This window comes from Dama dama, chromosome 20, assembly GCF_033118175.1.
Source record: "Dama dama isolate Ldn47 chromosome 20, ASM3311817v1, whole genome shotgun sequence".
NCBI classification, from domain to species: Eukaryota; Metazoa; Chordata; class Mammalia; order Artiodactyla; family Cervidae; genus Dama; species Dama dama.
The window spans coordinates 57,835,676-57,848,888 of NC_083700.1; the positions used below are offsets into that span (position 1 = coordinate 57,835,676).

Genomic DNA, 13,213 nt, shown 5'->3' on the forward strand with positions numbered 1-13,213 from the left:
TTGCCTTTGTACTTTTGTTGAAAATCAATTGACCATATATATATATATATATGTGAGTTTATTTTTGGACTCTTCATTCTCATTCATTAATCTATTTCCCTACCGTTATAGTAACAACAGTTAATGCAAACCTTCTCTGTGACCACCCTGTGTAAGGAAGCGTGCATGTACTACCTAATTTCCCTTCTGCCTCATGCTCATGAGATGAATGTCACTACCTCATTCTTCAGATGGGGAAGTAGCTCAAAAAGGTGAAGTCATTTGTGGCCACACAGTCATTAAGTGGCAGAATCATGATTCAAACTACATCTGTCTAATTCCAAAAGCTGTGCTATTAATCTCTCGTGGTAAACAGAATAATGCTTCCCCCAAAGACAGCCATATCCTAACTCCTGAAACCTGTGAACATGTTGTCTTACGTGACAAAAGAGACTTGCAGGTGTGATTAAGTTAAGGCTCTTGAGAGGAGAAGGTTATTGGGCTTCTGAGGTGGGTCACGTGAAATCACAAGGGTCCTTATAAGAGGAAGCCTGGAGGGTCAATATCAAGGAGGAGAAGTGACAGGGAGGCAGAGGTCAAAGTCAGAGAAAAATTAGAAGATGATACGCTGCTGGTTTTGAAGACAGAGGAAGGGGCCAAGAGTCAGTTAACACTGGGAGCCTTTAGGTGGGAAAGGTAAGAGAACAGACTATCCCTTCAGAGACTCCAGAAGAACCAGCCCTACCAACAATTTGATTTTACCCCAGGGAAAGCAATTTCAGGTTCCTAATTTCCAAAACTGTACAATAATAAATTTGTGGTGACTTGTTACAGTGGCCATATGCCATTAATATACCATGGATGTTCTAACCTGTATTAAAGGGTGACACACAATTTGGGTAAATTACTTAACTTTTGGGAGTCACAGCACCTCCATCTTCCAATGGCCACAGTAACGCTAACTTCCTAGGGCTAAAGGGATGAGAGAAGTATTCCTGACAGAAAGCTCAATAAATGTTAATTATGTGGAAAAATCACACATCATCTGTAGAACCCTCCAGACATTGCCTGTTAGGGCCTTGGTGGTGGTGATTTAGTTGTTAAGTAGTGTCCAACTCTTGCAACCCCATGGATTGTAGCCTGCCAAGCTCCTCTGTCCATGAGATTCTCCAGGCAAGAGTACTGGAGTGGCTTGTCATTTCCTTCAGGGCATCTTCCCCACCCAGGGATTGAACCTGTGTCTCCTGCATTGCAAGCAGATTCTTTACTGTCTGAGCCACCAAGGAAGGCTGTGAGAGCCTTAGGAGACATTTTTTAGCTAGCCTGTTGATCCTTGGTCCTTGGTAGGAAAGGGAATCCTACTCTCAAGCAGCATGACAGCCCCAAGCCTTGAGTGATGGTTGGCAATTACAGGAGCCCACAGCAAGGGAGTCTGGGACAGAGAGGTTGTAGGACAAAGTGATGCTAAATCAAACCCCTCAACTCTTGCTACCAAGTGCTGAAATTTCTTTTTTCTTCTGTAAAGAAACATGCATGCATGCTAAGTCATGGATCTGCTTACTAGTTAATTATTTAGTCAGAAAATATTTACTGAGCACCTACTATGTGAAAACCATGGTGCTGGTGCTAGGGTATACAATCTAGAGGGGGACACAGATGTTCAGTATATAAATACACTCAGAAACAAATAAGGACAAATGGTGACAGGTGCTACCTAGGAGAAAACTGGGTGAGAGATAGAACATAGAACTAAGGAGGGTAGTCGTGCTGGTGGTCTATTTAGAAAGGAAGAATAGGGAAAGCAATTTATTCATTCACTCAATCAACAAATATTTATTGAGTGTTTATTCTGTATCAAGATAGGCATTGGGGTACAGTGGTAAACAAGAGTTTCTGTTCCCCTGAAGCTTGTGTGTGTGCAAGAAAGAAACAGGGAGAGAGAGGGAGAGATGGAGGAGAGAAGTGTAGGAGGGAGAGAGACGAGAGAGGGTGAGAGGTCGCGCGCACACACAAGGGCGTGTCAGCATGGGTGTGTGTGTGAGTAGGATATAAATGCACAAACAAATAAATATGCTCCGTCCTCATTATTCACAAATTGTGTACTTGCAAATTCACTTTCTAAAATGAAATTTCTAAAATGCATTTGTAACCCAAGATCAATAGTTGTGGCACTTTCACGTTCACTAGTGGACATGCTTTAAGGTGGCAAAAAATGTGAGTTACCCAATGTGCATGTGGCCAAGGATGCTCTACCATCTTCTGCTTGCTCTCAAACTTCAGTATCCTTTCTACTGTTGATGTAGTGCCATGTTTTTTGTGCTTTGTACTGATGACTTGCCTGTTTAAAATGGTCCCTGAGCTTACAGCTAAAGTTCTGTCTAGTGTTCCTAAGTGCAAGAAGGCTATGATGTACTTTATAAGAAAACATGTGTATTATTAGATAAACATCTGTCAGGCCTGAACTTTACAGTGTTGTTGGCTGTGAGTTCAATGTTAGTGAATCAACAATATATGTGTTTCCCTGTTTCTAAACATGAACTGCATCATCTAAGAAAACTCTAAGAGAAAGTTTCAACAACAACGACAAAAATAAAAGTTGTTAGAATGGATTATTTAGCCTCTAAAAGTAGGAACAACATCAGTGTGGTTGTTTAAGTTCTAGTTTATTTGCTTAAAAATCAGCTTCTTTCCTTGAAATAATAGAACCCTAACATGATGCACAGATATATGTTGCCCATGAGCCAGAATTTGAAAAACATTATAAAAAAGCAACTTTATTGTTACAAAATAAACAACACACTCTACAGTTACAAAAATTCTCTCAATAATCATAGAATGTTAGATTTTTAAGAGACTGTTCAGTTTGAAATTCTCTCTTCCACTCTTTTAATCTTTCTTCAAAAATTTTATTTTATATTCTAAATAATATGATGTACTTTTAGTACATGCACATTTTGTTCAATCATTTCAATTTATAGTATTCTCCCTTGCTTATTGCATATTAAAATGTTGCAGAACTGGGGACATGGATTCTGAATTGTATTTCCACTTACCCATGCTCTCCATATTCAAGGGTTCTGTTTCTTCACCAACTAGAATATAATAAAATGATGTTAATACATTTTTGAATCAGATATGTATCTTAGTCTTCTACCAAGTCTTAAAACATAAAACACAAAAGCAAATACACAATGAAGACTTAAGCTATTTATTAATAATCAAATAGAAACTGAATAATTGTCTTTCTCACAGAATAATCTCATAATGATATATTTGCTATAACATTTATGTCATTTATTACATGATATTTAGTTGATATTATAATGATATGAATAAAAATAATAATAAATCCCCATATTTGAATTCCACTTGCGTTTGACTTTATGACAGCAAAAAATGTTTTAGAGATAATACCATGATTGTTTTGGCTGCTTATAGATGTACAAATACTAAATCCATAAAAATTCCATAAATGAAAAAACAGTCCTACCAGGTAATGTCATTTTGGTTTTGGCATGTTTTGTTCTCTTTCGTTTTTGAGGTTTTGGAGCCATGGCTCAGATTTTCAGCTGCATAAAGAGAGGATATCATTAGCATCATTTATAGTTTCAAATAATAAGTATTATCATCTAATAAACATAAGAATATATTTCCTAAGTTTTGTCTTTGGCTAAATCATCATGTGGGTTTCCCTAGTGGTTCACTAGTAAAGAATCCGCCTGCCAGTGCAGGAGACACAGATTCAAGCTCTGGGTGGGGAAGATACCCTGGAGAAAGAAATGTCAACCCACTGTAGTATTCTTGCTTGGAGGATTCCAAGGACAGAGGATCCTGGTGGGCTACAGTCCATGGGGTCACAAGAATTGGACATGACTTAGTGACTAAACAACAGCAAATCAACATGTATCTTCACAGATGGGTGTTTTGTGACCAAAAGTTTATTGCAACAACAGTCTTCCTAGTGAGATCTTGCCATTCCAGGGGAGCCATTCAGCTGAAGCTGAAGTTTTGGCAAGAGACACAAGGTTTCTGCCACAGATCCTGCCAGGGAAGCACAAAGGAGGACACTGGACCCCCTGCCTCCTGCTCCTGTTTGCATTTCCGGAAGCTGCTCTGTGCTGCCCTGTGGCAGGTGTCCCAGCTACAAACACAGGCTTAAAGTCCATAGGCAGGCACAGACTCACAATGTGTATATATATGCATGATTTTTGAATAATATAAATAAACCTAGACAGCATATTAAACAGCAGAGATGTCACTTTGCTGACAAAGATCCATATAGTCAAAGCTATGATTTTTCCAGTAGTCAAGTATGGATGTAAGAGATGAACCATAAAGAAGGCAGAGCACTGAAGAATTGATACTTTTCAATTGCGGTGTTGGAGAAGACTCTTGAGAGTCCCTTGAACTGCAAGGAGAGAAAGCCAGTTAATCCTAAAGGAAATCAACCCTGAATATACATTGGAAGTACCGATGTTAAAACTGAAGCTCCAATACTTTGGCCACCTGATGCAAAGAGGTGACTCATTGGGAAAAAACTCTGATGCTGGGAAAGATTGCAGGCAGGAGGAGAAAGGGGCGACAGAGGATGAGATCGTTGGATGGCATCATTGACTTACTGGATGTGAGACTGAGCAAACTCTGGGAGATGGTAAAGCCTGGCGTGCTGCAGTCTATGGGGTTGCAAAGTGTAGATACCACTTAGACTGAACAACAACAAAATTTAAACAGTACTTTTGTCCTAGAATGTGTACATGTAACCACTGTGTCTTTATTTGCACTCTCAGAGAATACCTCCAAAAGTTTTCTGTGGAATTACTCAACAATTTTGACAGAATATTACATGTCCAAGGTCATTGCCATGACACTAAATCCCTGTCATCTCAATGATCAGCTCTGACCCATCTTGTTAGATGGGTAAGATGTGATTTCAGGAGTCTGACCAGCAGGGTTTAAAAACAGACCCTTCTACCAGCTTAGTGGCCTTAGGCAAATTATTGTGCAATGGATGGCTCTGACCCACTGTTTCAGTCTGTTGAGTCTCCTCCATCCTACTTCCCAGCCTTAGTATAATTTCACATCTTGGACCTAGTCTTTTTCTCAGAAGATTCTTATCAATGTACCCATCTCTATATTCTATCGCAGCTATATTTGACTTAAAATACACAGAAACCTTGTGAAGTTCACCCAAACTCACCTGACATGTGCACACACACACCCCTGCCCCCCCCCCCACACTATTTATTTCACAAATATTTATGAGTGACTATAATGTGCCAGATGCTTTCCTAAGTATTAGGAATATAGCTGTGAAAAAATAGGCAAAACTCCTGCCCTGATAGAGCTTATATTCTAGTGGGGAAAGAATCAGCAAAGAAAGGAACAAAATAATCAGTACCTCAAATGATGATAACTATTAAGGAGAAAAGGAAAAGCAGAGGGGGAGTGCAGGAGGAGAGAGGGTGCACTCAGGGAAGTAACTCAGGAAGTAACTCACTTAAGTAACATTGGAGCAAAGTCCCAAGAGAAGGGAGGGAGCCAGAAATGCAGGTATCTAGGGAAGAAAGGGTATTTCCAGGCGGAGGGAATGGTAGGTGTCATGGTTCTGGGGCAAGTGTTTGAATGGGAAACTTTAGGAAAACACAAGAAGGTCATGATGGTTGGAGCAGAGAGACTGAGGAGAACACTAGGACCTGAAGTTGGTTGGAAGGTAATGGAGCTATATTAATGGTCAGTTTTGCTGTAGAAACAAAGGCCCTTTACTGCTCAGTAACATGCAACAGGAAACGTTTCTTTCTTCCCATGTTCTGCATCATGGCTGTGGGTGAGATGTTGCTTCAAGTCTTTTTCTGGGACACAGGCTGAAGGAGCAGTGCCTGTTTGACACGTACTACTTTTGCGGCAGAAGAAAAAGTGAGAGCTAATAAAATCGAGCAATGCTTTCTAACTCTTCTCCTTGGCACTGGTACACTGTCCTTTTTTCTGCTTACATTCCATTGGCTCAAGCAAATCACACAGTCAATCCCGATAAGGGGGTAAGAATGCATGCTTGCCTAGGAATGAGTCAGAGTGTATGAGCCTCCTACAAGGGAGGTGGATAGTTGGGGGCAATTATATAATGTACCACAAGAGGGCTAGGTCATGGAGAAGGACTTTGGGTTTCACTGTGAATGAGGTTTGGACCTTTGGACGGTTTTGAGCTGGGGAGTTACTTCACTTGATTTGACTCACATTTTGAGGATCACCGTGGCTGCTCTGATGCCAAGACCGTAGCAAGGAAAGAACTGAAGTAGAGGATCCAGTTAAAAGACAGTCAATTATTCAAGAAAGAGATGGGGACAGTTTAGATCAGGGAGGTGAGAGTGGGATGGAAAAAGTGACAGGATTCAGGATAGATTTTTGTAGAACCCATAGTATTTGCTGATGACTTGGAAGCAGGTTCTGGGAGAAAGAAAGAGATCAAGGATGAATTTAGTGAGTTTCACCTCAAGAACTGAAAGCATAGGTTTGCTGTTTATTGAGATGGGGATTCCCCAGGAAGAATAGTTTTGAAAGGGAAGATTGGGAGTTCAATTTGGGGCATGTGAAATAGACTATATACTGGGAGGATGGAAGTTCATTTTCTTTCCTATTACTGTGACCTCTGTAACTGGCACAGTATATGTACCAAGAAAAATTGTTAATGATTCCTTGGTCCTTCCTTCCCTTTTATTCTTTGCTTATGAAATTCCAGTCTAAAAAAAGGCTTTTGCCTAAACTGTGAATAACTTCCCTGGTGGCTCAGATGGTAAAGAATCTGCTTACAAAGCAGGAGACCCATGTTCAATCCCTGGGTTGGGAAGATTCCTTGGAGAAGGGAATAGCTACCCACTCCAATATTCTTGCCTGGAGAATCCCATGGACAGAGGAGCCTCTCGGGCTACTGTCAATGGGGTGGACATGACTGAGTCACTAATGGTTTCACTCTTTTTTTTCTGTGAATAAGCTGTATGCACACTGCATTAGTGTTCTATTGCTGCTAAAAGTTATCACAAACAGTGTCTTAAAACAAAAAAAAAATTATCTCACAGTTCTGTAGTTTCAGAGCCTGGCTAAAATCAACATGTCAACAAGGAAATGAATCAACATTTCCATCCTTTTTAGAGGTTCTAGGGGAGAATTCATTCTCCTTGCCTTTTCGTACTGTTGGAGGACCCCAGCATTCCTTGGCTTGTGGGCCCTCTTCCTCAATCTTCAAAACCAGCAATGGTGGGTTAAGTCCTTCTCACATAGAATATTTGGACCTTCTCTTCCTCCTCCTTCTTCCACTTTTAAGAACCCTGGTGATTTCCTTGGACTCACCTCAATAATAAAGGATGATCTCTCTCTTTTAAGGTCAACTCACTAGCAATTTTAATTTTACCTACAAATTTAATTATTCTTTGCCACATGTAGTAAAATAATCACGGGTTCCAGGTAGGTGCTACTTGAATGTATAGGTCTCAGCTTAACATAAACCATCCCAAGAAACATCAAATCAATCATATGTGCCCAGTTCTTTTCAAATGTTGCTATTAAATGTGCATGGGTGTGCTCAGTCACTCAGTCAAGTCCAACTCTTTGTGACTCCATGGACTGTAGCCCTCCAGGCTCCTCTGTCCCTGGGACTTTCCAGGCAAGAATACTGGAGTGGGTTGCCGTTTCCTTGTCCAGGGGATTTTCCTGAATCAGGAATTGAACCCATGTCTTCTGCACAGTAAGCAGAGTCTTTACTGTCTGAGCCACCAGAGAAGCCTGTTAGGGTCTTAGGAAACATTTTTAGCTAGTCTGTTGATCCCTTGCATCCTTGGTAGGAAAGGGAATCCCAGTCTCTTATATCTCCTGCATTGGCAGGTGGGTTCTTTACCACTGAGCCACCTGGGAAGCCCTAAATTATAGCAGGTCTTACTAAATTTTTTCATAAAACTAACAGCATATTTTGTATAGTGAATGTGCTATATTATATTTTCCAAAATTCTCTCATTAAATTGACTACTTCAAGGTCAATTTGAAAAACTTTCAATACAGATATCACTTTACTAAAATTACTCTGAAATGCTCACCATACTCTTCCTGTTCCCAATGAAAGTAAATTCATCATGATTAAGAGTAGCAGAAAAGATATTCATCTATTCCTAAAATAAAGGTTATGTCTACCCCAGAGGCTTGTACTACAATTGGTTTTCAAAGCCACTATAGCTGATTGAATTTAAAAACAGAATTTATGAAAGATAATACTTATAAATATTTAAGAATTCCATTTAAGTATTTTTGATATCAAAACTATCAATTTTCTTTGTAAATTAACTCACTCATTCCAGAATGCCTTTTTGCTACCAGTGTACCAAAGGACACATTTTCTACCTTCCATAATGACAGCAAAAGACAATTGGGAGTGACAAAAGAAGTGAGTACAGTGGACTCTCCTCCACAGCTGCGGGTTCCACAATCTTGGATTCAACCCAACTCAGATCAACAATATTGAGGAAAGAAATTCCAGAAAGTTCCAAAAAGCAAAACTTGAATTTGCCACGCACTATTATTTACATTGTGTTAGGTATTAAAAGTAATTTAGAGATGATTTAAAGTCTACAGGAGGATGTGCTTAGGTTTTGCAAATAATACACCATTTTATAAAAGCACCCTTGGATTTTGGTATCTATGGGGGAGCCTGGAAAAAAAAACCCTGCCATAGATACTGAGGGACAACTGTACTGGGTAAATGCTCTGTGCAACTGTTCACGTTCAAAACCTGTGACGGTACTCCACTGATAATGAGGAGCATTGCATTCAGAGCCGTCCATGACTTGGTTCCAAACTAAAGACTTGCCTGGGACTGTGCTTTTCTATGAGACTTCAGGAAGGTAACTACTGCAAATGAAGGGATAAGCGACATGAATTATAACTGACATAATACAGCGATGTAAACAGTTATTAGCTTCCTCTCTTCAGTTTATTCTGCTGTATTGCATGTACCTGTTTACACATTCCCATCTGTTACATGTATGCCTGTGTGGCTCACAGCCATTCACGAGATTTTTAATTCTAAGAAAACCTGTAGCACTGGAACCTCATCTTCACCTAGTGTCTTTCTATGAAAGTGTTACTTCCTTAAGACTTCTTCAATTATCTGACCTTGTCTAGATGGCCATCAGCCTCTTTATCCTCTTTTATCTTCCCAAAGAATATGTAAGTTCATCACGTTTGCCTCCATCACTTTCACTTTTGTTAAAAAATAGAGATTTAGAATAAGATCCGAGACTAACATCTGGGGACTCTTGTAAGTATGTCTCCAAGAACTGCTGCTTCTTGGTCAGTCTCTACCAAAATCCTGATGATTAAGCTTCAAAGTTATCTTGGACTCTTCTGCCATCTTCAGAGAAGTGCAACATACCCACCCTCCAGAGATAACTGTTTCTACAATATTTGTTAGTCTTCTCTTCTCGTTTCTCCCCTTCTAACCTACTTCCATTTATTTCCAAGATCAGATATTTACTTATTTAAATAGATGTTAAATCATGACTTCTCCCTTTGATATATCTCCTGAATTCCAAGCTTTCCTCTCCCATAGCATCCTCTGGTTTAGGCCTTCAACATGTCCTTCTAAAGAGATACGTATATCCCAATGTTCATCGCAGCACTGTTTATAACAGCCAGGACATGGAAGCAACCTAGATGCCCATCAGCAGATGAATGGATAAGAAAGCTATAGTACCTATACACAATGGAATATTACTCAGCCATTAAAAAGAATACATTTGAACCAGTTCTAATGAGATGGATGAAACTGGAGCCTATTGTACAGAGTGAAGTAAGTCAGAAAGAAAAACACCAATACAGTATACTAACGCATATATATGGGATTTAGAAAGATGGTAACGATAACCCTATATGTAAGATAGAAAAAGAGACACAGATGAATAGAACAGACTTTTGGACTTTATGGGAAAAGGCGAGGGTGGGACGATCTGAGAGAACAGCATTGAAACATGTATATTATCAGGTGTGAAACAGATCACCAGTTCAGGTTGGATACATGAGACAAGTGCTCGGGGCTGGTGCACTGGGATGACCCAGAGGGATGGGATGGGGAGGGAGGTGGGAGGGGGTTCAGGATGGGGAACACATGTAAACCCATGGCTGATTCATGTCAATGTATGGCAAAAACCACTACAATATTGTAAAGTAATTAGCCTCCAACTAATAAAAATAAATGAAAAAAAAAAGTCCTCCTATATCAGGAGTCCCTGTCTCGTGCCATAAACCCCTTTGGAAGCCTGGTGAAGCCCATATATCAAATAAAAACATGGGATTACAAGGAATACATTATACTTAAATAGTTATCAAACTATTTAAAAAATTATGGTATAATAATTTATGTGCTTCTTTATTAATATATTAAATAAGACCTAGCAGTGGTTCTAATGACTGCCTTAATTTTGAAGAAGTGGTGAGCATAAATAATATAACATCCATGATATTATTTGAAAAGGTGTATAATATCTTTTGATAACAAAGTCACAGGTCCCGTGAATACTACTGTGGTTTGTTACCAATGAATGCATTTCAATTAGTGGTTAGTCAAAATAAACATGCAATTTTTTTTTTCTGTCCACAGATTCCTCTTCCCCTACCCTGACACTAGACCAAGTAGATCATGATCATTTAACTTACTCCCCACCTCTGTTCCAACCAGAACAGTCCCACAGGGCAGCCTTCAGTGTACTCTTTCTAAAATGCAGATCTTAACAAGCCACTTCCCTATATACTAGGGAATATAAAGTGGGTTTCTATCAGCCACAGAGGCATTCTCCTCCAGTGAAAGTGAAGTAAGTCAGTTGTGTCCGACTCTTTGCAACCCCATGGACTGTAGCCTACCAGGCTCCTCCGTCCATGGGATTTTCCAGGCAAGAATACTGGAGTGGGTTGCCATTTCCTTCTCCAATTCTCCTCCAGTAGTATAGAAATAGAATTCATTTGAAATGCAAGTTTCCTGGACTCCCACTGTGATTCTGAAGATCTGGGTGAGCCTGGGACTCTTCATTTTTAAAATTACTATGAGGCAGTCTTACACTCGTGGTCTGAAGACCAGATTTAGCAAAACAGGAGGGAGTCCAAACTTTAAGCATCACTTTTATTTATTTTTAAAATCTTTTTATTTATTTATTTAAATTATTTATTTAGTTTACTTTACAACATTGTATTGGTTTTGCCATACATTGACTTGAATCTGCCATGGGTGTACATGTGTTCCCCATCCTGAACCCGCCTCCCAACTCCCTCCCCATCCCGTCCCTCTGGGTTATCCCAGTGCACCAGCCCCGAGCATCCTGCATCATGCATCGAACCTGACTGGCAATTCGTTTCACATATAATAACTTACATGTTTCAATGTCATTCTCCCATATCATCCCACCCTCGCCCTCTCCCACAGAGTCCAAAAGACTGTTCAATACATCTGTGTCTCTCTTGCTGTCTCGCATACAGGGTTATCGTTACCATCTTTCTAAATTCCATATATATGCGTTAGTATACTGTATTGGTGTTTTTCTTTCTGGCTTACTTCACTCTGTACAATAGGCTCCAGTTTCATCCACCTCATAAGAACTGATTCAAATGTATTCTTTTTAATGGCTGAGTAATATTCCATTGTGTATATGTACCACAGCTTCCTTACCCATTTGTCTGCTGATGGGCATCTAGGTTGCTTCCATGTCCTGGCTATTATAAACAGTGCTGCGATGAACACTGGGTACACGAGTCTCTTTCAGATCTGGTTTCCTCCGTGTGTGTGCCCAGCAGTGGGACTGAGCATCACTTTTTTAACACCCTTCGCAGTCAGCCTCACTACATCTATTCTTCTAGTTCTACTCTGGTCTCTAGAATTACTATCCATTCTCTAAACAGAGAGTGAAAACGCCCTGCCCTCTCCGCCCCCCATCTTCCATAAGATGCACATCTCTGCTTGCTGAAATCTTACTCATTCTCAAAGGCTCAATTCAACCTTCTCTCTGAAGCCTCTGCAACTTTCTTACTCAGGCTAATACAATCCTGTTTTCCTTGATACTTTCTAATCACGCTGCAGCCTACTTAATTATGCCAGGCTTCTGCAAAGCCAAGAGCCTCAAACTCAGAGCTGCCTGAAGGATTGCTGTAAGTTCATTCAGCATTCAGAATACACCGTGCGGAAAGAGAAATTATTGAACATCAATCAGGTTCTGGAAGTCAACAGAGGAATAAGACAAGGCCCTTACTTTCAAAGAGCTAATGTTCCTCTATTTACCTTCTTCATGCCATCTACTAAAGCCCTTTCTTAAGTCCTGAAGACATCTATTCACTTCAATCCACATTAATCATTTCTTCTTTGATCTGCTATACCAGGATCATGCTATTTTCCTTTTCATCCATCTATCTATCCATCCAGTAATTACTGGGTTTCTACTATGTTCCAGGCAATGTGAAAGCACAGGTAATATAAAACCTGTGTACAGGTACCGGCCCTCAAAGTTCTCAGAGTGTCATTAACTGCTCTCTCATTATTATTTTTGTCCCCTGGCTAGACTGGAAGTTCTTTGAAAGCAGAGAAAGTTTTGTAGATTTATGTAGTCTTCACCATGTCTGTACATCGCTGGCACAGCGAGTGTTCCTAATGCCCTTGAAAGAGTGAGTAAAATACTGACTTGTTTTCCAAACCTCCTTTCCCACTCAGAGCTTCCCTTACCTGATACTGCTAAACTGAAGGGACAAGAAGCCTCTTCGCAATACCCTGGAGAAAAAATTCCTTCGGGAGCTAGAGATGAGAGTTTGACTCTCCTCTCTCAGAAAAACAAGTCCCAAGAACACAAAGTCTAGTTCCTCCAGCAAACTGTTACCCTGACGCATCCGTTGCTAAGAGAAAAGAGGCTGGTCCTCTGCTGAGATTGACAAAACGGCGTCACCAATACAATGCCCGCTCCCTCCGATTTGTGATTGGTTGCTATGGTGATGACGTCAATAACCGGAACCGAAGGGAGGCCCGCAAGTTTCCCAACAGTAAGGAAGGAGATGTGCAGTTTGAAAATGTAGAGAGCTGCAACCTGACCTGACTCCAGGACTGCCAGTCTTGATCCATGCCTCGTCGTGCCCAGGGCAACCGTACCCAAAGGAGAACCGTTCTAGGGTGAGGTCTCTAGCATCAGGGAACGAAGGACGATGTGAAGATTTAGGGCTGCTGGTC

The 13,213-nt window shown here is 40.4% G+C and overlaps 1 protein-coding gene across 1 annotated transcript in view; it reads right to left on the reverse strand.

The window, feature by feature from the left end:
- Positions 1–12,825, reverse strand: part of DNAI3 (dynein axonemal intermediate chain 3) — an 83,240-nt gene extending 70,415 nt beyond the window's left edge. Inside the window, exons 1-3 of the mRNA XM_061121499.1 lie at positions 12,719–12,825; positions 3,470–3,548; positions 3,033–3,071 (exon numbers count right to left, since the gene is read on the reverse strand). Coding sequence (XP_060977482.1) covers positions 3,033–3,071; positions 3,470–3,533 — 103 coding nt within the window. The 5' untranslated portion in view covers positions 3,534–3,548; positions 12,719–12,825. The remainder of the gene's footprint in view (positions 1–3,032; positions 3,072–3,469; positions 3,549–12,718) is intronic.
- Positions 12,826–13,213: the final 388 nt, after the last annotated feature.